Raw genomic sequence first — 17,938 nt, 5'->3', positions numbered from 1 at the left:
AAATATTTTAAAAAGAATACAGGCCAGGCGTTGGTGGCGCACGCCTTTAATCCCAGCACTCAGGAAGCAGAGGCAGGCGGATCTCTGTGAGTTCAAGGCCAGCCTGGTCTCCAGAGCGAGTGCCAGGATAGGCTCCAAAGCTATACAGAGAAACCCTGTCTCGAAAAAAAACAAAAAAAATTAAATAAAATAAAAAGAATACAATTACACATATAACACATTTATATACTCTGGGCACTTTAGTATTTTCCTTTAGGTTTTATTGTATTACCAAAGAAAGGGGCCAGAGTTTTATTGAACACTTACAAGCTATAACTGAATTATACTGTTAGATATTCAGTTTGTTTCTATGTGATCTATATTAAAATAAGAACTCAGAGTATAAAACAATGAGTATTATATGTACACAACTGTTAGTACCTACCATAAAGAGTCACCAACAAGCCAGGTAGTAGTGTCACACACCTTTAGTCCTAGCACTTAGGAGGCAGAGGCAGGTGGATCTCTGTGAGTTCGAGGCCAGCCTGGTCTACAGAGCTAGTTCCAGGACAGCCAAAGCTACACAAAGAAGCCCCATCTTGAAAGAAAAAAAAGTCACCAACAAAACACCAGCAACATAAAGAGCAACAGTTCACTGATTTATTAAATGGACATACTCGAATAATCAATGAAAACTGTATGATATAAAATAATTTAGGAAATGTTGGGAATTAGCAGCACCATCTGTTATTGAAATAGCGAGAAAAACTTCACGTATTTTAAGCAAACACTAAAAGAGGGTAACTATATATTCTAATGCCACTGATCTGGGATGGTGTATGAGGCAAACACACCTCCTTCTATGCCAGAAATTTCAGTAAGCATATCAGATGTACTGTTCTAGAAAAATGCTACTGAAGTTAAGAGATACTGCATAGTCTAAGTGGGACAAGGAGACTAAAATCAGCTACGTTAGCATGGCTCAATGCTTTTCCTATGAAATGTTTAGTTATAGATTATGAAATGAGAAATAAAATACTTTTAAAAGACACTAATGGTCCCTAAGAAACATTAAGTGGAGCACAGATCACTATGAAAATACATCACTTTTCCAGTTTGCTTACTAATTTTCTTTAAAAAGTTGTGTGTTCTTCACAAGTGTTGTATACAAGTGTATAATAAGCATTTTAAAAAGTTTAAACACGTTTAAAATCTTACAGAGTCTTCTGATTTTTCTTCAACATTAGCCCTGTTGTCACAATTACTGTGTCAGAGTAAGAGACTGAATTTGTGTAAAGGATACAAATTTACACACATTTTACAGCAACTTAATTCCCTACATCTACAAAATTCACATTTATAATACAGGCAAGTACAAGGCCAGGATAAAACTGTTAAATTCCAAAAAGTCAAACTGTATACACTTTATTTTGTCCCCTTAAAAAAAGTTCAACTTCTGCACCAAGTTTAAAAAGCCCTCGCATCCTAGATAGGAAGAGCCCACTTCTCAGGCCCATCTCAGCACACACACACAGTTTTCCGGTGCTGCTGTAGAAGAGGATTTCCAATCTTCTTCTGTCCCCTGAGTCTACGCCGCATGGTCAGTTTGACCGAGTGTCTGCGCTGGGATGCTGCAGGGAGACTCGAAGCCTGGGCCCCACTACTTCTACTTAAGCCATTTCGTCGGTGCTTCTTCATAAGGGGGCCAGAGTTGGATTCTTCTAATGTCCTTTTAAAATTGGCAGGAGGGGTTCTTTCAACTTCTTGAGCTTTCATCTGACCTGGAGTTGACATCTTTAAATTTTTTTGGTCCATGATAGTATTTGTTGAGTTAGTCGGCACAAGACCAACTGACAGGGTATTAGTCAAAGAATCATGAATCCTTAAAGTCAGGGCTTTGGGACAATTTTCTTCAAGTACCTCTGAATCTTTTGAGGTCATCACTACAGTCTGGATACTCCCTCGAGCTATCTCAGCTGGGACCTCCAAAAACTTCTCTGAGAAGGCATTACTACGAACAAGGGCAGGTATATGGTCCTTAGCGTTGAGCCTTGGCCAAGGATCTTCTTCCAGTGACTAGAAAAAGAAAAGGAAAAATAAATAAAACCGTAGAATGCACTCACTTCCTTCACCATATATTTACTGCACCAGGTTGGAGGGGAGGAGTGTTGCAAGGCAATCAATACAAAGGCAACAAAAGAAGAGCCCCACCTTCATCACAACAGATAGAGAAGACTCCTGCTTACAGGTACATCTCAACTACGGCCGGGACCAAATAGGATACTTCAAAGCCTCAAAACAGACCTCTTAAAATAGCCAAGCTGTTCACACTGTGCCAGATGCAGAAAAGAGCAAAATTACTGCTATTGATATTTTCTTTATCCAAACTCCATATTCTTTCTTTCCTTCCTCATTTCCTTATTTAATAAGACAGGGTTTCTCTTTGTAGCCCTGGCTGTCCTAAATCTCACTCTGTACACCAGGATGGCCTTGAACTCAAAGATATGCCTGCTTCTATCTCTCCAGTGCTGAGATTAAAGTTGTATGCCACCACTGCCAGTCCAAATATGCTATACTTTCATTTTATGTGCAGTAATAAAAAAAAAAACTATTGAAGAAATAACTTGAATTATTTTACATAAAATCCTTTTTTTTTTCCCCCATAAGCCCATGAAAAATTTGACAAGCCAATTACATCATCCCAACTTTCTGGTAAATTAAATAATGCCTACCTACCTACATAAACCATTTTCAATTTTAACATAAAATGGCATAATTAGGGTAAAAAAGCAAATTCCTATTCACTGCATTAAATACCTAAAGGCTTACAATATTCTAATAATACATAAAATATAATATATGTACAAGTAAACTTCGAAGTCTAAATTATGTTTTTAAAAATTAAATTTTAATGGGCCAGTGAGATGGCTCAGCAGGTTAAGGCACTTGGTGCCAAGCCTGGAAACCTGAGTTAAATTCCCCTGTACCCACATGGTAGAAGGAGAAAACCTATCTCCATACATGCACACTGCCATGGCATATATATGTATAAACACATATGTACACATAAAATGTAATTAAAATTTTTGTCAACTACACTTTTCAAAAATGTATGTGTGTGAGCACAAGCGCGACAATTATGCATATGCAGAAGTCAGAGGACAAGTTACAAGTGTTCTCTGCTTCTACTGGGCAGGTCCCAGGGCTGAACTTAGGCAGCAAGCACTATCATCAACCAAGCTATGTCCACGGCCCTAAATGGCCTTTTTCAGAAAAAACTGAGGACAGTGTGTCGTGTAATCCAGGCTGGTGTTGAACTTGCTATATAACTATGGAGGACCTTGAACTTCTGATTCTTCTGCTTCTACTACCTAGTGCTAGATTATAGGAACAGGCCAACACTCAGATTTATTTAGCACAAGGAATCAAGCTTCATGCAAGGTAGGCAAGCTCTCTGCCAACTCAGCTACATCCCCAGTCCTCTAAATGGCCTCCTGACAAAACCTTGTTAAAACTAGTTAGGTTGAACATTGGTGACAGAGGGACTCAGTATAATGAGTGAAAATTTTCTAGAGTTTTCCTTATAAAAATGTTTCCTTCCTAAATTCTAATTTGTGACTATTACCCATGTAGGAAATGTGAAATACAAAATTAACGTTATTATGTCATAATAGAAACTCAGACAGACAATAATTTACCCATCTGACAGACATTAGACAGCAGACATAAGCTGAGAAAACAGGTCATGAATGGCAGCCAGGCACTAGAGTTACATGTGCATGACACCTTGCCAGGTTTCCGTGTATATATTCGTATATGCAGTATATGTGTGTACATTTCTGTGTGTGACTACAGGTGCTTGTGTGTCATGGCACAAGGAGAGGTCAGAGGATAACCTTGGGTGTTGGTCCTAGACTTCTACCTTGTCTGAAAAGACAAGAGCACTTTGTTTTCTTTTCTGTTGTGTGTGCCAGGCTGGCAGGCTCATGAGCATCCAGAGATTCTCCTTTCTCTACATTCCATCTTCCCATAGAGGTGCTGGGATTACAAATGTTCTCATGATATGCCCACCTCTCACACGGATTCTGGGGATGCGCATACAAATCATCTTGAGCAAGTCATGCTTGCACATCAAGTATTTTATCCACTGAGATATCTCTCTAGTCCCTCCTTTTCCTTTCCAAGAGAGGGTCTTGCTAATATTACCCAAGACACTCCAAGAAATCACTTGCTAAGAAATTTTTGTTGTGACAGTATCTCACCCTGTAGCCCAAGCTCATTTTAGACTTGCAGTGATCCTCATGTCTAAACCTCCCCACTCGTTCAGGTTCTGGAATTATAGCAGGAATCACTACATGAGTTGTTAGGGAACAAGAAACTAATATAACCTTCCTTGAACCTATGATCCTTCTACCCATGCTGTCAGAGAGGCACCTACAACCATGCCTGCCTTGGAAAGAAACATGAAATTTCTTTTAAGCAAGCCAAGTGTGCAATTGCACACCTGCAATGCCAACACACTTGGGAGATGAAGAAAAAACAATCAGAAGTTCACGGCCAGCTTCAAGTACATAGAGTCTGAAGGCAGCCTGTGATACAGAAGGCCCTATTTCAAAAACTTAACATCAAACAAACAAAATTTTTTATTTTTTTCAGTACTATGAACGGGTGAGATGATTCAGTATGTAAGGCAAAAGATGCTTGCAACATAAGCCTGGCAAACTTAGTTCAATCCCCAGAACCCACACAAAAGCAAGAGGAGAAAGACAAATCCACAAAGTTGTCCTCTGACTGCCACATGCATACTGTGGCACACACAACCCACACAGCAATAAATTTAAAAAGAAGATGGGCACGATGATGTATGAGTTTAATCACAGTATTTGGGAGACAGAGGCAGACAGATCTCTGTGAGGTCAAGGACAGCTGGTCTACAAAGCAAGTCCAGAAAGCCAGAGCTATCCAGAGAAACCCTGTCTCAAAAAACAAAAAGAAAAGAAAATTAGTGTAAGGGATAAGTATGGCAACTCTGTGGCAAAATGCTTCCCTGAGTTTGATGCCTAACACATGAGAAAAAATTCACTTCTAAGTTGTAAGTTAGCTGAAACTATAAAGCAAGCCTGTAAACATAGCTATTCAGGAGGCTAAGACAGGAGAACCGCAAGTTCAAGGTAAGCCTAGGCTATACGTTAAGTTCAAGGCCATCCCAAAGCAATGAACTGGAATATAACTTAGCAGTAGAGTGCTTGTGTAGCATCCACTAGACCCCAACTCTATCCTAGTGAAAAAAGCAAGCAAATAAGACCCCCCAAAAAATTATTGTCAATTAGTAATAAAATACTATGCTTCACCTTAAAGTGTGAAGAGGTAGCAAAACAGTAATAATAAACTCCCAGATACTGACTTGCAGGACCACAATACCTAAATTAAAAGTGCTTCTAAAGCCTGTGTGATAGAGCATGGCTGAAATCCCAACATGTGGGAGGGGGAATCAGGAGAAGCAGGAGTTCAAGGCCAGCCTGGGCTACAGAGAGTCTATTTTTAAAAAAGCTCATTGACACTTTTTATATTTGCTTAATAGGTGACGTAGCATGCTGCTTTATTTCCCACTTTAGTGGACAACCTCCTAAAAAATAAACTCTCACAAAGCCAGGTAAACTGAGTTCTAAGTAAGTCAATAAACAGAAAGATTGTACTCATTTAACTTTGCTCCTCAGCATACTTTTTATTAAAAGACTTAACTTCTTTTTATGTATGGGTGTGGATACACAGGAGGCCAGAACAAGGTGTCAGGTCCACTGGAGCTGGAGTCACATGTGGTTTTGAGCAGCCTGGTATGGGTGTTGGAAATCAAACTCAAGCCCCTAAGTGAGCAGCAGTTAAACACTCTTTATCACTGAGCCATCTCTCTCTAGCTCTGGCTCAGCACATCTTAAACTCATTCCATTTTAATTTTCACTAAAAAATAAGAATAGTCAGGCATGGTGGCATACTCCTGTAACCAAGCACAAAGGTAGGAGGATTGGGTTGGAGGCCTGAAATAATGAATCAAACAACTAAAATAAGACATTACTGTTTCTTACCCATGATAATTTAAAAAGGCAAGCCTAAGGTCCAATATCCTAAGGACCAGTTCAATCTTGATTCTATATGACTTTGCTCAAAATATTTAATCTCAGTGTTGTTATTGATAACATGGATCATATCAAGATAGCTCTGGATTATAGGTTTAAATGAACAATTAAGCATCTAAGTGCCTCACATATTTACAAAAGTTTTACAAATGTCCATAGGTTCATAAAAGGGATCAATAAATTTTACATGTTAACATTTATCATCGTCCACAAACATTTTTCTATTAAGATACAAACACACACACACACACACTCACACACAGTTGACTTCAAATTAGTCCTTTATGAAGACAGCTCTCTAAAGAACCAAGGATATGGTTTAGTGACAATGTGCCCAGCATTTACAAGGACCTGGCTACATATCTGGGCAGAGGGAAAGGAATTCTTCCAAGAAATCAATTATATAGCAAAGATCCATCATTTTTTTTAACTTACTTCAAATCTGAAGTTCTGTTTTAGTTAACCAGGTATGATTGTAGATAAATGTAAGCACTTGGGAGATCAAGGCAAGAGGACCAGGATCTGAAGGTCATCTTCAGCTACACAGCCAGTCTGAGATCACCATGGGCTATATATACATGAGACCTTGTCTCAAAAACAAACAGCCAGGTGGTAGCTCATATCTTTAATCCCAGGCCTTTGGAAGCAGACTCAGACAGACCTCTGTGAGTTCGAGGCCAGCCTGGTCTACAGATTGAGTTCCAGTACAGCTAGGACACAGAGAAACCCAGTCTCAAAAAACAAAATATAACAAATGAATACTTGGTCTCCAACTGGTAGAACTGTTTGGGAAGTATGCTCTTGCTGGGGAATGTGTGTCACTGAGGGCAGATTTTGAGGTTTCAAAAGATTTGAGAGACCCCCAGTACTCCCCCCACCCCCCCCCACTCTCTCTCATATCTCTCTCTCCTCTTCGTGGATCAAGATGTGAGTTCTCAGGGCTGACAAATGGCTCAGCAGTTAAGAGTACTTGCATTTGGGGCCAGGCCTTGGTGGCACATGCCTTTAATCCCAGCACTCGGGAGACAGAGGCAGGTGTATCTCTGTGAGTTCAAGGCCAGCCTGGTCTACGGAGAGAGTTCCAGGACAGGCTCCAAAACAAGAGAAACCCTGTCTCGAAGAAAAAAACAAAGAAAACAAACAAACAAACAAAAAACTTACTTTTGCAGAAGACCCAGGTTAAATTCCCAAAACCCACAGTGCAGCTCACAACTGTCCATATTTCCAGCTCCAAGGAATTCAATGTTTTCTTCTATAGAACCTCTGAGGCCACCAGACATACATTCAATGAAATAATCTTAAAAAATTAAAATGAGCTTTTAGCTGTTCTTTCACTCTACCATCATGGACTCTAATCCTCTAAATCCATAACCCAAATTAAGCACTTTCTTTTATAAGTTGTCTTGGGGGACTAGAGAGATGGCTCAGAGGTTAAGAGCACTGGCTACTCTTCCAGAGGTCCTGAATTCAATTCCCAGCAACCACATGGTGGCTCACAACCATCCTTAATGAGATCTGGTGCCCTCTGCTGGCCTGCAGAGATACATGCAGGCAGAACATTGTATCCATAATAAATAAATAAGTCTTTTTCTAAAAAAAAAAAAAAAAAAAGAAGTTGTCTTGGTCATGGTGTCTAATCAGCAATAGAAAAGTAAGCACACACTCAAAATAAAATAAACACTCTAAGCATAAATTTTATGTAATACTAACATAACTTTCAAACTGTAGAATGGTCTGAAGAACTCCCAGGGAGTAAAGTGTTTCCTATGTAAGTATTAGGACCTGAGTTTGATCCTCAGAACCCTTGTAAAAAACTAGGGATGATGGCACACAGTTGTAATTGCAGGCTGGGATTTACCGAAAGCCTGAAACTTGCTGACCAGTCAGTCTAAACTACTTGGTTGAGCTCCAGGTTCCAATGAGACCTCATCTCAGAAAACTAAACAGCATCTAAGGAAAAACACAAGGTTGACTCTGGAGACTACAAATTTGCACGCACGCGCGAACACACACACACACACACACACACACACACACACAGACACACACACCCTGTAGCACTGAATACCTTGACTGGAGGTGTAGAACTTGGGGAAGGAGTCATCACACAGGTTTCTTGGCTGTTGTAAGTAGGGCTCTCAGTCAGGTTCAGAAAGAGCTCATCTTCATTGGTGAAGTTCCCCTGATTGTCTGCTCCTGGAGAGATGCAGATTACAATGGCACTCGTGTTATCTGCGCGGAGCATACGCTGCCTCCAGCGGCCAAGGGCTCGGTTCACAAGCATTTTGGCACAGGATTGTCCATGCTCACCCTATATTTAAAAGAACAAGGAGAAGGAAGACCATTAACTCTCATTTACTTACCAATACATATGTATCAAATTAAAAGCCTGGGTGGATCTAGTCTGTCACCAAGCCTAATGACTCAATTTCACCAGGTCAGTCTCCTAGACCCACATGGTAGTAGGGAGCAGGTCCCCTTCAGACTGCACTCTGACCAACACAAATGCACAACCATATTCGGAAACACAATGAAACAAAAACATTAAAAATATTTTTATTTAAAAAATGCTAAGTATAACTGAATGAGTAAATAATTCAATTCTTTTGTTTGTTTTTTTTTCAAGACAGGGTTTCTCTGTGGCTTTGGAGGCTGTCTAGAACTCGCTCTGCAGACCAAGCTGGCTTCGAACTCACAGAGATCCACCTGCCTCTGCCTCCTAAGTGCTGGGATCAAAGGTGTGCACCACCAACACTGGGCAAAATTCAATTCTTAATCTCTATAATCAGGCTAAAATAATGCATCTGTAAATTTAAAAACTAAAATAAGGTTGGCAGGCCATGTTAGCGCACGTCTTTATTCCCAGCACTTCAAGACACAGAAAGGCAGATCTCTGAGAGTTTGAGGCCAGCCTGTAAGTTCCAAGACAGCCAGAGCAATAGAGACTCAGCCTCAAAAATAAAAAAATAACAGAATAAAATATAATCTTATCTTGTGGTTAAATTTGACACAGATGTGCCAGGTGTGATGGTACAAACCTCTAATTTCAGCACTGAAAAGGCTGAAGAAGAGGACCACTACCAGGCTGCGATATAAGGAAGACCTACCTCAAAACAAACAGCAACAAGTGTTCATTCATGTATCTTTATCTCTTCAATCAAAAAGTTTGGTCTTCTCTAACTTTAGAAAAGTTACAGAAAGGTCATCTTTTTTTTTTTTTTTTTTTTTGTTCATTTGTTTTTGTTTTTTCAAAAAAGGGTTTCTCTGTGTAGTTCTCTGTGTAGTCCTAGCTATTGGAACTAGCTCTTGTAGACCAGGCTGGGCTTGAACTCACAGAGATCCACCTGCCTCTGCCTACCAAGTGCTGGGATTAAAGGCATGTGCCGACACCACCTGGCTGAGAAGTAATCTTTAAAAGGAAGTAAATATTATAAATATAATTAACAAATAAGACAATTAGGCATGGTAGAAAAAGGCTGCAGGGGCCAATTTCTTCCTAAAAGAAGAGCTTCTGACCGGGTGTTGGTGGCACACACCTTTAATTCCAGCACTCCAGAGGCGGGGGCAGAGGCAGAGGCAGGTGGATCTCTGTGAGTCAAGGCCAGCCTGGTCTCCAGTACCAAGATAGGCTCCAAAGCTACACAGAGAAACCCTGTCTGAAAACACCAAAAAAAAAAAAAAAAAAAAAAAGAGCTTCTGAGCTCGCCATGGTGACATGTACCAGTAGTGCCAGCTACTCAGGAAACAGTAGGAAGATCATTGGTGCCCTAGAACACGGACCCACACTGGTAACACACAAAAGAGTCAGAATATCCTAGAGTTCACTGTGTGGCCCAGGCTGGCCTGGAACTCTTTGTCTTCCTGCCTTACAACCCAGTTACCATGTTTATAGATGTTCACCACTACAGTCAGAAGTGCTTTCTTTTTTTTTTTTTTTTTTTTTACACCAAGAATAGCATGATGTTTTTCTTTTCTTTTTGAAGAATTTATTTATTATGTATACAACATTCTGCTTCCATGTATATCTGCACACCAGAAGAGGGCACCAGATCTCATAACGGATGATTGTGAGCCACCATGTGGTTGCTGAGAACTGAACTCAGGATCTCTGGAAGAGCAGTCAGTGCTTTTAACCTGTGAGCCCATCTCTCCAGTCCCCAGAAGTGCTTTTAATATGGAGTATCATGAGCTTTGAGCTATAAAAACTTTATATACCATAAAAGAAAAGTCACTGCCTATTAAATTACTATACCATTTAGAAAAAGGATTCTAATTTTAGTGATGGAAAAAGGGGAGACAGGCATGATGGTGCACACCTGGAATCCTACACTCGTGAAGGCAGGAGGATCTGGAGTGCAAGGCCAGCCTCGGGTGCCTGAGTCTGAAACCAGACTGGGCTACGTGAGAGCCTGTCTCAAAAAACCCAACCAAACCAAAGGTGGAAAGTATGAGTCTAAACTATCTGGGCAGTGTCAGTATTCACTGCTAATTCCTGCGTTCCTGAACTCTTCGGGACAACACCAGCCATCGGGAGGACTCACTGTGAAGCATTCCTTTGCCTTTCACTTTTTCAGCACATCTTTACTTCCCAGCAAAGCACCATGGAGAAAAATAATTCCACAAAAGCTTTTTTTTTTTTTTGAGACAGGGTCTCCCTGTATAGCTCTGGCTGTCCCGGAACTCACTATGTCTGCCAGGCCAGCTGCTTCTCCTCTGCCTCCCGAGTGCTGGAATAAAAGTGTGTGCCACCACCACCCCACAAGTTATCTCATCTTTGTTATCAGGTAACCACTAACTGTAATAATACACTAAGTTTCTGGGTAATAAAAATGCATTTCGACAACTCTTAGCTTTACCAAACTCACATTTGATGAGATTGATATTTATACAGTCCATTTGTTTTCTAGATTAGGTGCAGAGGATTGAACCTGAGGCATGGTGGTACAGGCATGTAATCTCAACTATCAGGTAGGTAAGGAGGAGGATTAACCCCAAAATGAGACATAAATTTTAGGTCAACCTAATCAATTTAGAAGAGAACCTATCTTAGTAAAGTTTTTTAAAAAGCCTGGAGGTGCAGCTCAGGGCTAATGCACTTGCTCAGCATCTGCTAAACTATGAATTCAATCCTCAATGCCAGAGAACAAACTCCACTTTGCATGTTATACTAAGTAAAACTAGATTTAAAAGGCCCTGTAATACGATTGTACTTATAAGAAATATCCAAAGTAGGCAAGTATATAAGAACCAAGAAGCCCAGTGATTGGAAGGCATATGAGAAAAGGAGGACAGTGACTAGAAATGGTTAAGGGGTGGTTTGTTGAGAACAAAGATGAGACATAAGATGAACATTCTTAGCTAAACTCACGACCATGGACAACATAAGCCAAACACTTTAGACAGTATCAAACCAGAGTCCCTTCTCACCATTAAGTATTTTTTCTCCTCTTGGTCTTGGCACATGGAAATGGCATCTTGAGGTGGAATCATATTCCAAAGTCCATCACTTCCCAGGATAATGTACTTGTGCTTCTGGGGGTCAAGAGTGTGGACACTTGTGTCTGGTTCAGGTGACACCACAAACTCACCACTGAAGAAATCATAGCTCCACAGGTCACCTGGGCATAGGAAGCAAAAGACGCAGTAATTATTACTTTCAAGGTAAGAGTGTCACATCAGCAGAATCCCCAGGCCTATTCCCATAGGTGCAGAACAGCACTGCCAATATTCAAAACCCATGCAAACATACTAGGGACAACTCCCTCAACATGCTAAAGAACTAGCATGGGGATTTGCAGCAAATACCTTCTTCCTTAACCTTAAAGGACTGCTAACGAAAAGTTCAGGATGAACTAAGCAGTCTCAGAATAGACCACATTTTCTCTCATCTGTGGCTCCTAGATTTTAAGCAGATATAAAAAATCATGTACTTATAGATAAAATTAGAAATAAAACTGTCTAGGGTAAACAATGGGGACTAATGGGAGAGGGAGAGTGAAGACTGCAGATAAGAGGGCATGGGAGACAACTTGCTCAAAGTAAGATATACTTAAATAAAGATGGCCTTAGACTGCCAGTGGTGGCGCACACCTTTAATCCCAGCACTTGGGAGGCAGAGGCAGGTGGATCTCTGTGAGTTCAAGCCCAGCCTGGTCTACAGAGTGAGTTCTAAGACAACCAGGCTACACAGAGAAACCCTGTCTCAAAAAACAAAACAAACAAAATTGACTTTCTGTAACCCAGAACCATGTACAATTTCTATATCAATGAAAAAATTTTAAATCAAGACTATGCCATGAGGGTAAGGATATACATCAAAAATAAGAGTGCTTGCTGGGGCTGGGGAGATAGCTCAGTGGTTAAGAGCATGGCTGCTCTTCCAGAGGACCCAGGTTCAATTCCCAGCACTCACATGGCAGCTTACAACTGTCTATAAATCTGGTTCCAGGTGATTTGACACTTTCACACCAATGCACATAAAATAAAGATAAATGAATTATTACAAGAAAAAAAAAGTGTTTGCTGGGCATGTGCAAAGACCTGGGTTTGATTCCCAGAATCAGAGGTAAATAATCAAATATATATTTTTTAACTCTTTTAAACAGCAACAAAAAAGAAAACTGCCTTAACTGTCACTTTTCTTCTAATACTATGCTGGAGATCCTTCTCAGCCCATCAGGGTAATAAAAATACAGATGAATTGAACAGGAGGAAATTATTCATGGGTAATTCCATTTGTACAGCGAAAACCAAATAAATTATTTGCTTTAAAATGGCTATCTTTTTCTTAGCCCACTTCTCCCCCGCAAGGAAATGCTTTTTTCTTAATTAAAACAATTTCATATGGATAATACAGATTTAAGAGGCACTAGGTCAGCGAGATGGTTCAATGGCTAAGGGTGACTACTGCCAAGCCTGACAACCTGAGTTTGATCCCTGGGACCCACACAGTGGAAGGATAGATAGAACTGACTCTCTGACCTCCACATGTGTGCTGTGGCACGCATACACATATACCAATACATGTATTTTTTTTTTAAGAATGGGCATTAAGAAAACAGAAAAAGGAGGATGGGACAGATGTCTTAGTAGCTAAGAATACATTGCCTGCTCTTACAGAGGACTACAGTTCAATTCCTTGTATCCATAAGGCAGCTCACAACCATCAGTAACTCCAGTCTGAAATCTGAAACTTCTCTTCTGGCCTCTAAGGACACTGATCATATACATGGTTCACAGACCATGTGAAGAAAAAAAAAATACCCATACACCTAAAATTCTTAAAAAGAAGAAATTTTAAAGCAGACTACAGAAGAGGCACCTAGAAAGGGCAATATCATGCTGGGTATATTAGCACACACCTTTAATCCCAGCACTCAGGAGGCAGAGACAGGCAGAACTCTGAGTTCAGGGCCAGCCTGATCTAAAGAGTGAGTTGCAGGACAGCCAGGACTATACAGAAAAACCTTGTTTTGAAAAATCAAAAAACAAAAATAAAAAGACAAGAAAGATAACAGTATATACCCAACACATAGAAGACAGGCTTCTCAAGAGAGTTATCTAGAAAGTATTTGAGATGGTTTCAAATAGCTTTAAATTCACTAGTAAAAATCCCAGAGTCTGAATTTTTAAACTCATCACAACTCATACTTAAGCCAGTTCCCTAACTGCATCACAGAATATCATTCTGTAGTTTAAAGGAGGAGCCTCCGGCATTGGCAGGTGGTTGCCTGCTGGGCGATCATTTCCCCTTTTCTCTCAGTAGAGGGTGCTGAAAGAACACCAGGAACAGTCCCTCTGGTTCCAGGGAGCTCTTCCTTGCTAAGGAAGCTAAGCTAAGCTAGCAAGTCCACACAAAACCAGCAAATGTCAGACCACCAACCAACTTCCCCCAAATTGTCATCAACTCTGTGGCTGCCTGCCTCCACCCTGTGGCTGACCTACCACGAAGGTTGCCAATACTGCTTCAGTGATCCAATCTCAAAACTATAATCAAAAAACCCTGTTATGGCATAAATCTTGAAACCAGTCATGGCGAATAGTCAACGATTATAATATCGGCACTTGTGAAGTGGAGGCAAGAGAATCAAGAGTTTTAGGCTAACTTACCTACACAGCCAATTCTTCAAGTTAGCCTTTACTATACAACACCCTATCTTGAAGAAGAGGTAGAAGGAAGAAGAAAAGAAAGAAGAAAAAGAAAAACATAAAAACGAGTTAATGAACCCAGACGGTGGTGGCTCGAGCCTTTAATCCCAGCACTCGAAAGGCAGAGGCTGGCAGATCTCCTGAGTTCAAAGCCAGCCTGGTCTACAGAGTGAGTTCCAAAAAAAAGGGGGGGGGCAGTAAAAGCACCTGCCACCAAGCCTTACATCCTGATCCCCAACATCCATATGATGGAAGAAAATCTCAGGAGATGTTCTCTAACCTCCTGAAAGCACTGTGGCATGTGTGCACCTACTCTTTAATCCCTCACCCCTACACAGGCACGAGCACACACAGTTGAGGGATGGTGTTGGCTCCACAACTATGTATATGTACATGGCGGCCTTCATGTCTCTTCTAGTGCTGGATCAACCCAAGACCTATGTCAAGTCAGGGAAGTGTTCAACTACTGTGAATCTTTTCCCTCAGGTTTTTATTTGTTTCTTCTTGTTTTTGAGACCAAATTTCATTATCAAGACCAGCCCAGACTGGTCTTGAACTGACAACCTCCTGCCTACACTTCCCTAATGCAAAGGACAGCTGAGATATAAGTAGTTAACAGCCCAGTTCTCTATGGAAATGATTAATTGATGAGTGCCTTTTCCCTGTTCCTTGGCTATGACAATAAAGATCTTGTACTTACTGTACTTCATACACACAGCACTAAATGTTTATCTGCTCAAAGCCATGGGTATAATTCAGTGATTGACAACACTTGTCTGGTATATGTAAGGCCCCAAGCTTAATCTAGCACTGAAAAGAACAACAAACTATTCAAGAATAACAGATGTACCTCCTATGTGGTGGGATGAAGTATGGGGGATCAAACTTTGGGCCTTAGACATGTTAGGCAAGCAATCTACAACTAGTCTATATCCCAGATGTATCTGGGCGTGGAAGAATACACTTCTAATCTCAATTCTCAAGAATTAGAAGCTAAATGATGATGAAGTGGAGACTAGACTAGGCTACACAATGAGACCCTGCCTCAAAACAATTACAAATATCAAATAGGATACAACACACCATCCCTCTCTGAGGCTCCACTGGCAGTTAAAGGTTGCTCAGAATGGGAAATGTTTTCCTCAGTGACACAGCTGCTGGGAAGTTGTACACACTCCAGTAAGCAGTGATTACCAAGCTCATGCAAGCAATACCAATTAAACTCAGTGGACCACACACCTGTGTATGTACTCAGATACACAGATGTGAAAAAAAGACTTCAGGAAGAAGATGAGAACAAAAGGAGGTAATGAGGACGAGTATGATCAAAACACATTATATACAGTGATAAAATTGTCAAAAATAAGTTTTTAAAAAAGACAAAGGCAGGTGGTGGTGGCACACACCTTTAATCCCAACACACAGGAGGCAGAGGCAGGTGGATCTCTGAGTTTGAGGCCAGCCTGGTCTATAGAGCAAGTTACAGGGCAGCAAGAGCTATTACAGAAGAAACCCTGACTCCAAAAACAAAATAAAAGACAAAGACGACAATACTTATCGCCTAGATTCAATTACTTTCGACATTTTCCCCTACTTGTTTAGTCGACATCCTCATCTGTATTTGATATTTTCTACATGACTATCATTCAGACTGGAGTAAGATGAGATCTCAGCATAGTTTTGATTACAGCTAGTGAAGTTGAGTATTTTTCCATATGTATGTCAACTATTTCTCAGTTGTTTTTAAACATTTTTTCCATTTTATTTATTTAAGTATGTGTGCACACACACGTGTGTGGGTGTACACGTGCCACGAGATGCACATACAAACAACTTGAGGGAGGCAGCTCTCTCTCTAACAATGTGGGACCCAGAAATCAAAGTCAGGCTGTCAGGCATGATAAAACGCACCTTTAACCTTAAGCTTTACTGTACCATTTTTTGGCCCAGTATTTTTGGGTTTGAGAAACAAAATCTCACTACCAAGAACTCACTGACCAGGCTAGTCTCAAACTTGAAGAATCCTCCTCCCTCTGCTTTCTGAATGGTGGAATTATAGGTATGATTCACAACCCACCCTTTCTGTTCCTTTTTGAGACAGGTTGTCTTGTAAGCCAATAGGCATGAATCAATAATGCAACTGAAGATGACCTTGAACTTCTGATCCTCTGTCTCTACCTCCCAAGTACTGGGATTACACGTATGCACCACTATACCTAGTTTATTCAGTACTGGGATCAAACTTTGGGCTTTGGCCAGGTGTTAGTAACACATCCCTTTAATCCCAGCACTCAGGAGGCAGAGGCAGGCGGATCTCTGTGAGTTCGAGGCCAGTCTGGTCTCCAGAGCCAGTGCCAGGATAGGCTCCAAAGCTACACAGAGAAACCCTGTCTCGAAAAACCAAAAAAAAAAAAAAAAAAAAAAAAAAAAAAACAATAAACTTTGGGCTTTGCATGTACTAGGCAGGTACTCTAGGAACTGAGTCATATTCCCATCCCAATTCCAGCACTTTGACAATCCCTGATATAATGCACAATTTTTCCCATGTCAGCATCCATGCCTGAAATATTTTTCACAAAAATCACCCATTCCCTAGTTTTTTATTGTTGTTGTTGTTGTTTGAGCATTTCTTCGTGTAGCTTTGGCTGTCCTGAAACTCACTTTGTAGACCAGGCTGGCCTCCACCTCAGAGAGATCCCCCTGCCTCTGCCTCCCAAATGCTGGGATCAAAAGTATGTACCACCACCACTGGGCTTTCATTCCTACTTTCAAGTTGCAGCTAAAATAGGGAGTCCTAAACATGCCATTTCAGTCACAGTGTGTAAAATACTTTTTCCTTTCTGGATTCTTCTTTATTGCAGCACTGTTTCTTTCTTTCAAGGTATTTCATAATCTAAAGTTACTTTACTTCTTCATTGCCTACTGTAACTCCCTAACTACATGGCTTTATTCCTTGACAACAGTCTGTCTATTTCCATTACACCTCCAAAGCCTATCAAAACACCTAACACCAGGGTACTCAGGGATCTACCTCACAGAAATAAATTGGTATTTTCTCATAGAATTTCTTTAATTTTACATGTGTTAGTGTTTTGCCTGCATGTACGTCTGTGTGAGGGTGTCAGATCCCCCTGGAAACAGAGTTACAGACAGGTGTAAGTTGCCATGTGGGTGCTGGGAATTGAACCCAGCTACTTTGAAAGAGCAGTCAATGCTCTTAACTGCTGGGCCATCTCTCCAGCCCCAAGAATTGTTTTTAGAAAAATTATCCCTGTGTAGGATAGCCAAAGCAAAGCAATTCATTAGCTGTAATTCTCTAGTCTCAGCAATGTGTGGGGACTCACACCTTACAGGCTGAAGAAGGAGAATCACTGTGAGGACAAGGCCACACAGGGTCATACAGTGATACCAGGCCAGCCTTTGAAATAGTGAGATCTTCTCAAAAATAAAACAAAACAAGGATATTCTTCCCTTTGAGCCACCCCTACTCTTGGGAGTTGTCTCTCATTTTCCTTAATAAATCTATATTCATTCTGTTCAAAAATAAATAAAACAAGCAAGGCAAAACAAAAAAAAAATCTAGTCTTCATTCTAAAACCAGAACATGTACAAAAAAAATTATTTTTATTTGAAATGGACAATTTACTTAGCTAAAAAACCAACAAAAAACACTGAAG

The 17,938-nt window shown here is 40.5% G+C and overlaps 1 protein-coding gene across 1 annotated transcript in view; it reads right to left on the bottom strand.

The window, feature by feature from the left end:
- Positions 1-617: 617 nt before the first annotated feature.
- Positions 618-17,938, bottom strand: part of Ppm1d (protein phosphatase, Mg2+/Mn2+ dependent 1D) — a 35,276-nt gene continuing 17,955 nt past the window's right edge. The window contains exons 4-6 of the mRNA XM_027426390.2: positions 11,541-11,731; positions 8,182-8,424; positions 618-2,055 (exon numbers count right to left, since the gene is read on the bottom strand). Of these exons, the coding sequence (XP_027282191.1) occupies positions 1,498-2,055; positions 8,182-8,424; positions 11,541-11,731 (992 nt within the window). The 3' untranslated portion in view covers positions 618-1,497. The remainder of the gene's footprint in view (positions 2,056-8,181; positions 8,425-11,540; positions 11,732-17,938) is intronic.

This window comes from Cricetulus griseus, chromosome 7 (assembly GCF_003668045.3).
Source record: "Cricetulus griseus strain 17A/GY chromosome 7, alternate assembly CriGri-PICRH-1.0, whole genome shotgun sequence".
Taxonomy (NCBI): Eukaryota; Metazoa; Chordata; class Mammalia; order Rodentia; family Cricetidae; genus Cricetulus; species Cricetulus griseus.
The sequence above is the reverse complement of the archived record's forward strand: the minus strand, read 5'-3'. Positions and strand labels throughout refer to the sequence as shown.